The sequence below is a fragment of the Phoenix dactylifera genome, chromosome 5 (assembly GCF_051530095.1).
Source record: "Phoenix dactylifera cultivar Ajwa chromosome 5, Ajwa_hap1_PhDact_Kaust_v1.1, whole genome shotgun sequence".
In the NCBI taxonomy this organism is placed as follows: Eukaryota; Viridiplantae; Streptophyta; class Magnoliopsida; order Arecales; family Arecaceae; genus Phoenix; species Phoenix dactylifera.
The window spans coordinates 13,279,042-13,294,467 of NC_143194.1; the positions used below are offsets into that span (position 1 = coordinate 13,279,042).

Sequence of the window (15,426 nt, forward strand, 5' to 3'; positions counted from 1 at the left end):
CGCCTCTTAGTTGTGCTTTTTCTTTTCCTTTTTCTTTTGTAATGGAGTCGGCTCGTGTCTACCGCACGGCCGAGACAATTTTGTACTTGGTCTTGGCTTTTGAATGAAAGTTTTTCAATTTTCGCTGACTATAGTACACTTTCTAGCCATCGTTCCTTAAGGCTTTGTTGCTCGGACTTCCGGGCTGCTGAGGCGCTAGATCGAAAAGACGCCCGAGCTCGTCGAGCTCTTAGGTCTAGGTCGGAGTTTCACGGCCGCAAAACTCAGGGCCTCGGCCGTGGGGCGCCGTGCTCTAATCATCGTATCAAGCAGCTAGCTTGCAGCCCGAATGGGACCCTCCGAGCTCGGGGTTACATTTCACCGAGCAGTCGAAAGACTGACCTATGGCTTAAGTAGGCGCATTCAACTATATTTGTAATCGACTCGGCGGAGGACCCCGATATTGGCCGGAGCACTTTCCAGTAAAAGCATCCGACATGAAAATGAACAAAACGTGTAATGAACAAGGTAGGCGCCAATCAAAGCGTACCTTGTTGGGGCTGCACGCCCCGAGCCGCGAACTGTTCGTAGAGGGCGGCCCCGAGCTTAATCCAACGCACGGGGCCGTAGCCTTTTGAGCTTGCACATGGAGCTACCACTGGCTTCGGGGTGCCCGGATCGATGGTCGGCGAGGACCGAGCCGAGCCCGATGGTCGGTGGAGATCGAGCCGAGCTCGATAGAGGACCGCATCTCGAGCTGTTGGATGACCACGAACATTTTCGGGGAGACCACGAGGGTGCTCCATCATCCCGAAGTATCGGGGCATCCCGACCGTAGTCGAGGTATTTGATGATCGAGTTGAGCTCGATGGTCGGTGGAGATCGAGCCGAGCTCGATAGCTAATGGAGATCGAGCCGAGCTCGATAACTGATGGAGATCGAGCCGAGCTCGATGGTCGATGGAGATCGAGCCGAGCTCGATAGCTGATGGAGATCGAGCCGAGCTCGATAGCTGATGGAGATCGAGCCGAGCTCGATGGTCGATGGAGATCGAGCCGAGCTCGATAACTGATGGAGATCGAGCCGAGCTCGATAACTGATGGAGATCGAGCCGAGCTCGATGGTCGATGGAGATCGAGCCGAGCTCGATAACTGATGGAGATCGAGCCGAGCTCGAGAACTGATGGAGATCGAGCCGAGCTCGATAACTGATGGAGATCGAGCCGAGCTCGATAACTGATGGAGATCGAGCCGAGCTCGATGGTCGATGGAGATCGAGCCGAGCTCGATAACTAATGGAGATCGAGCCGAGCTCGATAACATGGAGATCGATGGAGATCGGCGTTCCGAATTTTGGCTGAGGCGCCCGGCTTTGCTCGGTCCTATTTTGTGCTCGAGCAGGATCGTATATGCGAGCTGGGGAGGGTCGTCTGGAAGTCAGCATGTAGACATCAGGAGAATTTTACCATAATTAAGCAATTGCAAATAAATCATTGTAGCAAGGTGAGACTTATAATTGATATGGAGGACCCTTTGGGACACTATTGGTAGTACACCCGGAGGTTTTCGGAACTCCAGCTGCGTGGAATGGGAGTCCCGTCAAGAGATCTCAGCTTGTATGCTCCAGGTCGCTGGACGCGCGCGATCTGGTAGGGTCCCTCCCAGTTCGGGGCCATCTTCCCTTGCTCAGTTGGTTGGGAGGCTTCTGCCCTCCTGAGGACAAGGTCCCCTACTTTGAAGGATTTAACCTTGACCCTGGCGTTATAGTATTGCGCCGTCCTTTGCTGGTACTTTGCCATGCGAACTCGGGCGGCTTCCCTGGTCTCCTCGATTAGGTCCAGATTATTTCTGAGCTGCGAGGAGCTGGAGCCGGCGTCAAAATGCTCCACCCTTGGAGAAGGAAGCCCGATCTCCAGGGGGATAACGGCTTCTGTCCCGTACGTCAGATTGAAAGGAGTTTCGCCGGTGGGTACGCGGAACGTGGTTCGGTAAGCCCACAGGACGTTGTACAGGTCTTCGACCCACTGTCCCTTGGACTGGTCGAGCCTGGCCTTGAGCCCCTGCAAAATATTACGATTTGTTACCTCGGTTTCTCCATTTGTTTGTGGATGCGCGACCGAGGTGAAGCGGTGATCGATGCCAAGCTCGGAGCAGAATTCTCTGAAGCGGACGTTGTCGAACTGACGACCGTTGTCTGATATGAGGATGTGGGGGAGTCCGAACCTGCAAATTATCGACTTCCAGACGAAGTCCCGTATTTTCTGCTCGGTGATCCGGGCAAGCGGCTCGGCCTCCACCCATTTAGTGAAATAATCGATGGAGACGACTAGGAATTTTCTTTGCCCGGTCGCCAGGGGGAACGGCCCCAAGATGTCGATTCCCCATTGGGCAAACGGCCAAGGGGAACTGATCGAGGTCAGCAGGGCCGAGGGCCGGCGTTGGACATTGGCGTTCCTCTGGCATCGGTCGCATCTTCGGACGAAGTCCAGGGTATCTTTCTGGAGTGTTGGCCAATAGTATCCTTGACGCAAAATCTTGTGCGCTAACGCTCGTCCCCCCAGATGATTTCCACAGATTCCCTCATGGACCTCGCGCATTGCATAGTCCGCCTCTGTCGGGCGAAGGCACCTGAGGAGGGGAGAGGTAAAGGATCTTCGATAGAGCTTACCCTCGTGCAATATGTACCGGGCAGCCAAGCGCTTCACCCGGCGGGCCTCATGCTCATCGCTGGGGAGGGCTTCATCCTGCAAGTAGTTGACGAGCTCATCCATCCAGCTCGGCTCAACTTCGATGCAAAGGGTCGGCTCGGGCTCCTCTGTGCTGGGTTTTTGGGGATACTCCAGCGCTACTGCCTTCGGAAGCTCGCTCATGCGGGAAGACGCCAGCTTTGATAGTTGATCTGCTCTGAGGTTCTCCGTTCTGGCGATGTGTTGGATGTGGAAGGAGTTCAGAGTCGAGGCGAGGTCCCGCACTTTCCGAAGATATTCTTGCATCGTGGGCTCTCTGGCTTCGAAATCACCCAAGATCTGGTTCACGACCAACTGGGAGTCGCTGAAGGCCCTTAGGTCCTTCACTCCTAGCTCCTTGGCCAACTTGAGCCCGGCGACAAGTGCTTCATACTCTGCTGCATTGTTGGAGGCGGGAAATTCGAAGCGCATGGCCTGCTCGGCGACCACTCCATCTGGACTGGCGAGGATGAGGCCCGCTCCGCTACCCCCCGAGTTCGAAGAACCATCAACATGCAGGGTCCATGTCGAGTTCGGGGTCTGCTCCGCCGGCGCTAGCTCGGGCTCAGGCTCGTCCGGCACGGTGCACTCGACTATGAAGTCGGCGAGTGCCTGGGCCTTGATCGCCGGCCTGGGTCGATACTCGAGGTCGAACTCCCCAAGCTCGATGGCCCATTTGGTAACCCGTCCGGCACGATCTGATCGCTGCAGGATCTGCTTCACCGGTTGGTCGGTCAGCACGGCCACAGTGTGAGCTTGAAAATATGGTTGGAGCCTCCGGGCTGAAACGACCAAGGCGTAGGCGGTCTTCTCCAGCTTGGAGTATCGGGTCTCTGCACCCCTCAAGACCCGGCTTGTGTAATATACCGGCTTTTGAAGCTTGCTCTCCTCCCGAACCAGGACCGAGCTCACAGCCATAGGAGAAACAGCTAAATACAAGTAGAGGAGCTCACCCTGTTGAGGCTTCGTGAGCAGCGGAGGAGAGGCAAAAAGACGCTTGAGCTCTTCGAAGGCTTGCTGGCATTCGGCCGACCATAGAAAGTTTTTTGGCTTCTTGAGAGCTGCAAAGAACGGGAGGCAGCGCTCGGCCGATCGGGCGACGAATCTTCCGAGGGCTGCGACCCGGCCCGTAAGCCGCTGCACTTCCTTCACTGTCCTTGGCGGCGTCATCTCCTGGAGTGCTCGGATCTTCTTGGGGTTGGCCTCGATTCCCCGCTGCGTGATTACGAAGCCAAGAAACTTGCCCGAGGTGACTCCGAACGCACAGTTGGCCGGATTGAGCTTCATTCGGTACCTTCGGAGTACGGAGAATGCTTCGCTGAGGTCGGCCACATGGTCTTGCGCCATTTTGCTCTTCACTAGCATGTCGTCCACATAGACCTCCATGTTTCGGCCTATCTGATCTTTGAAGATCCGGCTGACCAGCCTCTGATAAGTTGCTCCAGCATTCTTTAAGCCGAAAGGCATCACCTTGTAGCAATAGGTTCCCCCATCGGTGATGAAGGCCGTCTTTTCCTTGTCCTCCGGTGCCATCCGGATCTGGTTGTATCCGGAGAAGGCGTCCATAAATGTCAACAGCTCGTGTCCCGAGGTGGAGTCCACGAGCTGATCAATGCTGGGGAGTGGAAAGCTGTCCTTCGGGCAGGCCTTGTTCAGGTCGGTGTAGTCCACGCACATGCGCCATTTCCCGCTGGCTTTTTTGACGAGGACCACATTGGCGAGCCACTCTGGATAGGATATCTCTCGGACGAAGCCGGCCTTGAGGAGTTTGTCGACTTCCTCGGCAATCGCCCGTTGTCGCTCTGGGGCGGTGCTTCGCTTCTTTTGCCGCACGGGCTTGCAGGGCTTCACCTGGAGCCGGTGGACCGCGACCTCGGGGTCTATCCCTGGCATATCTGCAGGCGACCAGGCGAAGACATCCATGTTGCTCTACAGGAAACTGATGAGGCGATACCTCTCGCGAGCGTCAAGGCCGGAGCCGACCTGCACAGTTAATTCGGGGAGATTTTCTTGCAGGAAAATTTGAATGAGCAGCTCACCAGGCTCTACTCGATTCTTCTGCGGGCCGACCCGCGCCTCTAAGGTCTCGGCCAGGAGGCCTTTTGTTGCGATCGACGCCTCGGCCGGCTGCCTCGCCTCATGGGTCACCATGTAGCACCGTCTGGCTACCGTTTGGTCCCCACGAACTTCGCCGACTCCTTGGCTGGTGGGAAATCGCATGAGCAAGTGGCGGGTTGACACTATGGCTCGGAGAGCGTTGAGCTCTGGTCGCCCGAGGATGGCATTATAAGCTGAGGGCAGGCGTACCACGAGGAAATCCATCTTCACGGTGCTCTCTCGGGGGGCGAGTCCGACCGTGACCAGGAGGTCGACCTCACCCTCTACTGGGACCGAGTCCCCAGTGAAGCCGACCAGCGGGGCGTTCATCCTCCGCAGTTGCTTTCCCGTCATCCCCATTCTGGAATAGGCATCAAAATACAAAACGTTCGCCGAGCTTCCATTATCAATCAAAACACGTTTTACATCAAATTTGTTCACAACCATAGAGACGACCACAGCATCGTCATGGGGAGTTTCAACCCCCTCTAAGTCCTCATCTGAGAATGAGATGGCCTCCGAGGCGCGCAAGCGCTTCGGGGTGGTTCCTTCCTCTGGGGCTCCTCCAACCGAGGCCCCGCCTCGGATGGTGTTGATGGTGCCGGCGATGGGCCTGTTGGCATTTGGATCTTCGGGCGGTGGAGGATTCTCCACTGGCCTTCCTGTGGGCCGGTTCCGCACGAACCGGTCAAGCACTCCTCGGCGAATGAGTGCTTCAATCTCGTTCCGGAGCTGGATGTTGGGAACCCGCCCATGCCGCTGATATTTCAAAAAAATTCAGATGGCAGCGGAATCGGCATGTGCGGGATCGACGTTCATCGCATGAACGTTGTTTCATGAACCGTTCGTAGTTAGGCAAGAATTAAAAACTTTTAAAATATTTAGGAAGATCAGATCTTCACCTTGTGCGGGTAGATGATCACCGCAAACTGAAGTTCGTGGTTTAGGATGAAGGTTCGCTTGAAGCCGTTCAAGTGCCCGGCCTCTACGGGTATCCACACGAAGCAGAGGACTGATCAAAGCTTTCTTATCTTCCCGGGGTGCTAGCTCCCTTGCAAAGACTTCTTTTGATGGCTGATCTCCTCTCTTTCAATCAATCCTTGATTGTGCTTGAGAGGAGGAAGAAGAAGGATGAAGGAGAGGAAGAAGAAGAATCCCTGTTCCAAGATGATACTGTTCATATGAATAGTGTTACGTAAAAACACTGTTCATATGAACAGTGTTACGGGATTTTTTTTTACTTCACTGTTCTTCTTCCTCCCAGCAGCGTCTACAGCTCATTCCATTCCCGCATCCAAGTATCCGGCAGCGCACTTCAGCCTCCCACGTCCATCCCGTGATGCATCCCACGCTTCCGTGGTCCAAAGAAGGAATTCCGAGTCAGCTCCCAGCATCCCGTGATGCTTTCCAGTGATCCCGCAGCTAAAAATATAAATTTTTAGACAAATCGAAGGAATTTTGGCGCCGTTGCCGGGGAGGCAAATCGAGAAGCCAAAATTTTGTTCGTCCGATTTCTGTCTACCTAAAAATATGCTAGACAGATCGTTGTTAGAACCGACGAACAAAAGTTAAATTTATTTATACTCTTACCTTTCCTACTCGAAGAATAGTGGTTGTAAGAGGTCGATCCACAGGGAGGCGATTGGAGTTGCATAAAAATTAGAACGTTCACTCGGATTTGAAATCGATTTTTGAATTATAAAAGAAAAAAACATTATTTTGAGGATGTTGATATGATTTTCTAATTGAAACTAACTAAAGGGAAGAAAGAAAACTTGTAATTGAATTCTAATGAAGAGTAGGGGTCGATTCCTGAAGACGTAATATAAATGAAAACTGCAGATCGAATATCGAAGAAAAATTTTAAAATTATCTTAAAACTAAGAATTCCAAAATGCATAAAATGAATTGCAGAAATTAAATTGAAGCTTAAAACATAGATTGCATGAAAGAAATTTTGCTAGATTTCATAAAAATAAATTGATTACAAAGGTAGAAATGAAGATTGGTGGCTTGATGCTGCCTTTCTTCTGCAAATAAAATAAAGAAAAGAAATAACAAAAAATCAAAAAGAACACTTCTCCCTTTCTCTCCCACGGTGGAACAACATAAAATATTATTTTTTCTTTCTCTCTTCTCCAAAAGAACAGAGCAATGCTCTGTTTCTTTTTTCTTTCTTCTCTCCCACCGAGCTCTCTCCTCTCTTGGTTTCCACCCCAAACCGAGCACACCCCTCTTCTCTTCCTCCTTCTCCTTTTATAGCCGCGGACGGACGCCTGATGCGGAAGGGAGATGGCAGACGCGGGGAGGAGTCGATCACGGACGCAATCCGGGCTGCTGGCACGCGATCTTCAAATGGAGAAGGAAGATGGCAGATGCCACGGGATGCCGTGGGCTGGGATCACGGGAAGGAGCTGGAATCGCCGGTGATTGCGGGGAATTTGGAGACGGGCGAGCTGGGAGGAGGGGCTGATCCGAGGGTGCACAGAAGAAGGAGGCACGGATGGAGGGATCGGCTGGGATTTTCCTTGCTGGGAGAGATGTGGATCCGGGCGATGGAAGGAGCTGGAGCTTGGCACGGTGGCTGGCACGGAATCAACGGGAGGACGTGGATACGTGGGTGCAGAGGCGGAGGCTGCCGTGGGACCACCGCTAGCATCACGGGAGGGTGATCGACGGAGGAGGTGCTGGGATTTTGATGGCGTAGAGGAAGGAGATCACGGCTTTGGAAGGTGCAAGCGGACAGGATTGGAAGGAGTTGGGAATCCGGAAGAGGAACACGGATGGGATGAATCCTTTCTTCTCCCCTTCTTTCGCACGGGATGAAGCTGGGTGCTGTGCCGTTGAGGTGCGCTGATTGCGCGTTGGGGACGAGCTGGCAGCGACGCGGATGGAAGGTGGGGACGCGGGCTGAAGAGGAAGGATGTGGCCTTGCTTGGATCACGGGAAGGAAGGAGACGCGGGCGTTGCGGACGAAGCAGGGACACGTGAAGGCTGATCCGGCGGGAACACTGCGGGAGGAAGAAGAACATTAGTATATTTTTCGTAACACTGTTCATATGAACAGTGTTTTCACGTAACACTGTTCATATGAACAGTTCAAAATTTTGTTCGTCCGATTTCTGTCTACCTAAAAATATGCTAGACAGATCGTTGTTAGAACCGACGAACAAAAGTTAAATTTATTTATACTCTTACCTTTCCTACTCGAAGAATAGTGGTTGTAAGAGGTCGATCCACAGGGAGGCGATTGGAGTTGCATAAAAATTAGAACGTTCACTCGGATTTGAAATCGATTTTTGAATTATAAAAGAAAAAAATATTATTTTGAGGATGTTGATATGATTTTCTAATTGAAACTAACTAAAGGGAAGAAAGAAAACTTGTAATTGAATTCTAATGAAGAGTAGGGGTCGATTCCTGAAGACGTAATATAAATGAAAACTGCAGATTGAATATCGAAGAAAAATTTTAAAATTATCTTAAAACTAAGAATTCCAAAATGCATAAAATGAATTGCAGAAATTAAATTGAAGCTTAAAACATAGATTGCATGAAAGAAATTTTGCTAGATTTCATAAAAATAAATTGATTACAAAGGTAGAAATGAAGATTGGTGGCTTGATGCTGCCTTTCTTCTGCAAATAAAATAAAGAAAAGAAATAACAAAAAATCAAAAAGAACACTTCTCCCTTTCTCTCCCACGGTGGAACAACATAAAATATTATTTTTTCTTTCTCTCTTCTCCAAAAGAACAGAGCAATGCTCTGTTTCTTTTTTCTTTCTTCTCTCCCACCGAGCTCTCTCCTCTCTTGGTTTCCACCCCAAACCGAGCACACCCCTCTTCTCTTCCTCCTTCTCCTTTTATAGCCGCGGACGGACGCCTGATGCGGAAGGGAGATGGCAGACGCGGGGAGGAGTCGATCACGGACGCAATCCGGGCTGCTGGCACGCGATCTTCAAATGGAGAAGGAAGATGGCAGATGCCACGGGATGCCGTGGGCTGGGATCACGGGAAGGAGCTGGAATCGCCGGTGATTGCGGGGGATTTGGAGACGGGCGAGCTGGGAGGAGGGGCTGATCCGAGGGTGCACAGAAGAAGGAGGCACGGATGGAGGGATCGGCTGGGATTTTCCTTGCTGGGAGAGACGTGGATCCGGGCGATGGAAGGAGCTGGAGCCTGGCACGGTGGCTGGCACGGAATCAACGGGAGGACGTGGATCCGTGGGTGCAGAGGCGGAGGCTGCCGTGGGACCACCGCTAGCATCACGGGAGGGTGATCGACGGAGGAGGTGCTGGGATTTTGATGGCGTAGAGGAAGGAGATCACGGCTTTGGAAGGTGCAAGCGGACAGGATTGGAAGGAGTTGGGAATCCGGAAGAGGAACACGGATGGGATGAATCCTTTCTTCTCCCCTTCTTTCGCACGGGATGAAGCTGGGTGCTGTGCCGTTGAGGTGCGCTGATTGCGCGTTGGGGACGAGCTGGCAGCGACGCGGATGGAAGGTGGGGACGCGGGCTGAAGAGGAAGGATGTGGCCTTGCTTGGATCACGGGAAGGAAGGAGACGCGGGCGTTGCGGACGAAGCAGGGACGCGTGAAGGCTGATCCGGCGGGAACACTGCAGGAGGAAGAAGAACATTAGTATATTTTTCGTAACACTGTTCATATGAACAGTGTTTTCACGTAACACTGTTCATATGAACAGTGTTTTCACGTAACACTGTTCATATGAACAGTGTCATCTCGAACACTGTTTATATGAACAGTGTTTTCAGCCATGAATAGAAATTTTGGGAATAAATAGTAATTTCAGCTTTTGTTCATGGGATTGGAGGTTAAAAAGTTCTTTTTCTTTGTGATGAAGTGAGAGTGGGAATCACCAAGTTCCGTCCAATCAGTCATATAGATAAAATAAATAATGTGATATGAAATTTGGGTTGTAGACGGATTCGTCACGGGTCATCTATTCTCACTGGAGGTCAATTGCAAATCTTTTAAGTCATGGATCACCCAGCACCTTATAGTTATGATATAGCCAATTTAGATTTGCCCAAAATTATTTTCAAAAAGGCACAAAAGAAATGGACCCGATTCGGACCCAAACCCGACTCGGACCCGACCCGATCTTCAACCGGGTCAGATCTGGGAAGGGATCCTTTTTTTAGTCAAATTTGTACTTAATGTGCATTTTATCTCTAATTTATGAAAATCTGTGCCAAACCCAAATATAATATTAATCCAGTGAATTTATCATTATCGGTTAGCAATAATACTAATTTAGGTGACATGTAGGTCGCACTTTTGTGCTCTCATCACACCCCCCAACTAGCTTATTGCTAGTCTCTAGCAATTTAGTGTGAAAATGATAAAATGAGAGTGCAAAAGTGTAATTTATTATTTAAAAATAGTAAGATAAATACTCATTTTCGTAGAGCATTACGATTGCACTTAGCACGTGCAACAAGCCTTTAAACCCCTAGGTTACCCTAGTGGACGAGTGTTGTCTCGTGAGGGTTTGCAGTGAAGTTACCCACAAACTTCAATCCCAAAATAAAATTTATTTTATGAAATGAAAGTCTAATTTCAAGTACATAACTGATAAGAATTTCAAAAGCACACAAGGTTTTAATTACTAAGTAGCCCAAATTCTAGGTTAGTATGCAATTTAAGTTGAAGTCATTAAGTTTTCCGTTAGGGAGTTGTAAAACTTATTTATACTTGAGTGCTCAGTGAAGTTTGGACCATGCACAAGCTAAGGTTTTGGATCTCCAAAATATCGCTAATATTAGTAGTTTCCAAGAATTGGTCGGACAAGACCTATTTGCTGATTCAAAATCATCTTTTCTGCAGGATTTCGAGAGCTGTGGATGTTTACTTTAATACCTCATGGGCTTTATATGTAATATTCTAGTTTACTCGAATTTTTACAACGACGGCTTTCACACTATTGTCTTTTTTAAGGTCAATATACATTTTTTTGTTTTTCATTTTTTTTTCTTCTCTCTTTTTTTTTTTTTTTTTGAAAGAGAAATGATAATGTATATATTGTGCACTTTTACTCCTGTGATGATTCCTCCATGTAGCGAGCAATTAGTCGACAATTCTCACACCAGTTGGCATGAGGTGTCGGGCATCAAGACTCCCCTACGGACCTATGATCGGGTTCCTCATCACAAGCCCGCTGACCTTTGACAATAGGTAGCCCTTTTCGATGTACCTGACTAAATCCTTTTTTTTTTTCTTTTTTTTTTTTGGATCAGAAAAAGATGGTTCATCAGGATTCGAGATTGCTACCATATTCTCAACACAATGTCGAACCTATACCTTAGAAAGTGCAGGCCAGATGTGTTGTGAAATTCAAAGCACTAATTAGCTTACAACTCACTAAAAGGAACTTAATAAAAAGAACTCACTTTGCACTACTTCCAACTAGTCATTGGGCTCTTAGATTTTATATACCTTGTGTGTTGTAATTTTTTTTTTTCAAAAATTTTACCTAAAAACTCTTTTTTTTTTAATTTTTATAAAAACTCTTTTTTTTTTAATTTTTATAAAATTTCAAATGCTTAAAAATACCCCCAAACCTAAATCTAACATTGTCCTCAATGTTAAAGAAAATTTAAAGCAGTAAGAGGACAGAGGAGAAGTACCTGATATGGGTGGGTAAATTGAAAGTTGGGGCAAAATCCCCCAAACCTGCATGTTAGTAATTTATTGATGATTTTTTTTTTTTAATAAAAGAAACTTACATGTTGGGTTGCCTCCCAAAGAGCGCTAAGTTTTATGTCTTCAGCCAGACAAAATGTAAATCCTCCTTTTTTCAACCATTATCTAAGATTAGTTTTGGAAGAGTCCGATGAAGAACAGTCGGCTGATGACGATCTATGCTCATAAGGGGAACAGAACTAAGAGGCGCATGCTTGACCCTTTCCTCGGAATGGGCAAGGTAAGCTTCTAAAGGGTCCTTATTATAAGTTTGTAAGAAAGTCTCCTGAACCAGACTTTCAATCATGTCAACTTCATTGATTTCTTTGTCGTCTGGTGGTTGTTTACTTATGTTGAAGACATTAAGCTCGACTTTCATGTTGCCAAAAGATAACTTCAGCATCCCATTTCGACAGTTGATCACAGCATTTGCTGTGGCTAAGAAAGGTCTACCTAAAATTATAGGTGTGTGACTGTCTGGATGTATTGCAGGTTCAGTCTCAAGGATAACGAAGTCCACAGGATAGTAAAACTCATTTACTTTCACTATTACATCCTCTACAATCCCCTTGGGGTACTTCACTGTCCTATCTGCTAAGGAAAGGGTAATATTTGTAGGCTTTAATTTCCCCAAACCTAATTTTTGGTACACATAGTAGGAAAGTACGTTTACACTGGCTCCTAAATCTAATAGAGCTCTCTGGATGATCGTCTCTCCTATTTTTATTTCAATAGTTGGGCAACCAGGGTCTTTGAATTTCGGGGCAATCTGTTGTTGAATGAGAGATGAGGCTTGTGCAGCCATAACAGCTTGCCTAGGAATACTGGTTTTTCTTTTGACCGTGGTGAGGTCTTTCAAGAATTTTGTATAGGAGGGAATTTGTCTTATGGCATCGAGAAAAGGTATATTTATTTGAACAGTTTTAAAGACTTCCATGATTTCATCAAAGTTAGATTGTTTCTTGGAGTCCTGAAGTCTACTGGGAAAGGGAACCTTGGGTTTGTATGTTTCTATGGGTTCTTCCCTCTTTTCCGGTTTGTCCTGTTCTTGACCCCTCTTCTGAATAGGGTTCTTATCGGATTCAGTTTTATTTTCTTTTTCATGTTCAGGAAGTTGGACTTTATTGTCCACTTGCTTGCCAGACCTTAAAGTGGTAATTGCCTGGACTTCATAGGTCGGATTTCCATTAGAATTGATTTGATACTGACCTATCTGACCTTGATTTTGTTGTCTACTAGGGTTAGGCACTGGTTGACTAGGTAGTTCACCTTTCTTCCTATCCCCTAGAGAGTTAGCTATTTGGCTCAGACTAACCTCAAGTTTTGCAATTGCTTGCGCATGGAATTGGTTAGTCTGGGCTTGGGCTGTATTGGTCTGTTGTTGTTGCTTGATAAAATCTTGTTGTTGTTTCATCATATTAGCCATCATGGTTTCTAATTGTGAAGGTTGCTGTGGGATAGGGGCGTTATAAGGCGGTACAGATGGAACCAAAGGTTGGTTCATTTGTGGTGGACCTATCCTGGGGAAGTTGTCTGAAAACCTGGTGGACCACCTTGATGCTGAATAGGTTCATTTTGCTTGTATGAGAAATTTGGGTGGAACCTATTATCAGGGTGATAAACTGGGCTGAACGAGTTGGGAGTGGGCTTCTTAAAGGCACTATATGAATTTAGAGCATTTGCTTGCTCGGCCTTTATGGTGGGCAGATTAGGGCAGCACTCCACTAGATGCTCAGGACTGTTACACAAAACACACAAACTATATGACTCGTGATCCACTTTCATGACGGGATTTGACTCTTTGTATGAACTCGAACTAGTGGAAACAGTGAAAGCATCAAACTTTTTACTTAAGTTGTTCATTCCAGTCACCAGATTGGACATGACATTTTTGAGTTCTGGGTCTGCTTTCATTTCATAATTACCTGGTTTTCTAGACCCGAACTCATCTCTATTTACTTCCTCACCATAGCTACTCCAATTTTGGGCATTTTCAGCTAAGTCAACAAGAAATTCATAGGCTTGATCCGGGGTTTGGTTCATGAACCTACCCTTGTGCATGGACTCAATCATGTTTCTATGTGCTGGAGGTAGTCCTTTATAAAAGAAGTGGACCAGATCAGCCTTATCAAGCCCATGGTGTGGGCATTTGACCAACAAGTCATGGAATCTTTCCCAAAGTTGGGAAAATTCCTCCTCAGATTTGCCTCTAAAAGTTCTTATGGCATCCTTAATTTTTTCAGTCTTTACCATAGGATAGAACTTAGCCATGAACTTCTTAGATAGTTGTTCCCATGATGTGATGGAATTTGAAGCAAGGGAATACAGCCATGCAGCAGCACGATCCTCTAAAGTCATGGGAAACAACCTTAATTTAATCCCCTCTTCATCTAAGTTTTGGTTTCTAAACGTTTGACAGATTGTCAAAAATTTGTTCAGATGAATGTAGGGTTGTTCACTCTCGAACCCATGAAACTTGGGTAACATGTTTATTGTTGCAGCCCGAATTTCAAATTGGGCTGCATTATTTATTGGCAATACTATACATGTAGGTGGACTAGCGGATGCAGGAGCGAATAATTCATTCAGGGTTCTAATATGTTCACCCATTGTAGAGATCGACGGTTGGTTTACAGTTCGCAGGTTATGATGAAAAGTTCTTTCAATCTCAGGATCAAATGGGGTTAACTTATCCCTTAATGACCTTCTACCATGCATACATTTTCCACAACTTAATTAGACTCAATTTTTTAAACGAAATCCTAAAAGATAAGAAGAAGGGCTAGACCAAGATGACCATAATCAACACCACACAACAATTTGACCCTATTAGTCTTAGAGCTAAGTGAGGTTTAGTAGCTTCTTAAATCTAGTTGCATAGAGACTTATCAGGTTAAAAAGTTCCTGAAATTCTCTCTAGATTAGACAGCTCCTAATCTCTCTTTCAGATTAAGCTTGAGCTTACCAGTTAAGTGATCCAGTAACCAGTGACCAGGAAAGTCCCGGGGTGTGCGGTGGTGCCAGAAGGGATACACCGATACCACAATACCCGTAACAGTTCTCACTGTTGTAAAACTTTCCTAGACATCACCAATTACTAAATCCTCACTGGAGTGGCTTTCAGCCGCTTCTTTCCAAGAGCCTAATTGAGCTCGAAAACCCTAAGGCCAACGTCTAATTTGATTTTAATTTAATTTGGCTTAGGATAAGTATGCAAGGTGGTGATTTTTGGGCTAAGGACAGGTAATGACTTCCCGACCTTATCTTTTTAGTGGGTTTTGCCCTTAATTACTTTATGCAAATGCTTAATACTAAATGCAGCAAATAATCAATATATTTTTTAAAGTTTATGCAATGTCATTAGGTTGTATTGATTAAATGAGCAATCAATAAATTTTTTTTTTATTTTTATTTTTTTATATAATTTTTTTATTTTTATTTATTATATATATATTTTTTAAATTTAAATTTAAATTTCAAATTTCAAATTTCAGAATTCAAATTTTGAATTTAAATTTTTGAATTTTTGAATTTTGAAATATTTTTTTATATTTTATTTTTTGAATTTTTTTTTTCGAATTTCAAATTTCAGAATTTAATCACTACGAAATTATTAACTGAAAATAATCAAAATAATAAAAATAACAACTTACTACCGGAGTGCGTTCACTCCGGGCATCCAAAATTCAATTTGATCTTCGTGATCGTTCTTGCTTCTCGATTTGCCTCCCCGGCAACGGCGCCAAAATTTTGTTCGTCCGATTTCTGTCTACCTAAAAATATGCTAGACAGATCGTTGTTAGAACCGACGAACAAAAGTTAAATTTATTTATACTCTTACCTTTCCTACTCGAAGAATAGTGGTTGTAAGAGGTCGATCCACAGGGAGGCGATTGGAGTTGTATAAAAATTAGAACG

The 15,426-nt window shown here is 46.4% G+C and overlaps 1 protein-coding gene across 1 annotated transcript; it reads right to left on the bottom strand.

Moving 5' to 3' along the window:
- Positions 1 to 1,520: 1,520 nt before the first annotated feature.
- On the bottom strand, positions 1,521 to 4,091 carry LOC149753469 (uncharacterized). Its single transcript, XM_089923512.1, has 4 exons — positions 3,573 to 4,091; positions 3,073 to 3,419; positions 2,568 to 2,982; positions 1,521 to 2,039 (listed from the first exon to the last, which is right to left on the bottom strand). The coding sequence occupies exons 1-4, from the start codon at positions 4,089 to 4,091 to the stop codon at positions 1,521 to 1,523; spliced, it is 1,800 nt and encodes a 599-aa protein (XP_089779638.1).
- Positions 4,092 to 15,426: the final 11,335 nt, after the last annotated feature.

Bases quoted from the DNA above. Each gene is read 5' to 3' on its own strand.
- LOC149753469 (XM_089923512.1), bottom strand. From the start codon at position 4,091: ATGGAGGTCTATGTGGACGACATGCTAGTGAAGAGCAAAATGGCGCAA. The intron at 3,420-3,572 runs GTATATTACACA...CCGGTGAAGCAG, and splicing joins AGAGCAAGCTTCAAAAGCCG to ATCCTGCAGCGATCAGATCG. The intron at 2,040-2,567 runs GTCCATGAGGGA...AATATTTTGCAG, and splicing joins CGGACTATGCAATGCGCGAG to GGGCTCAAGGCCAGGCTCGA.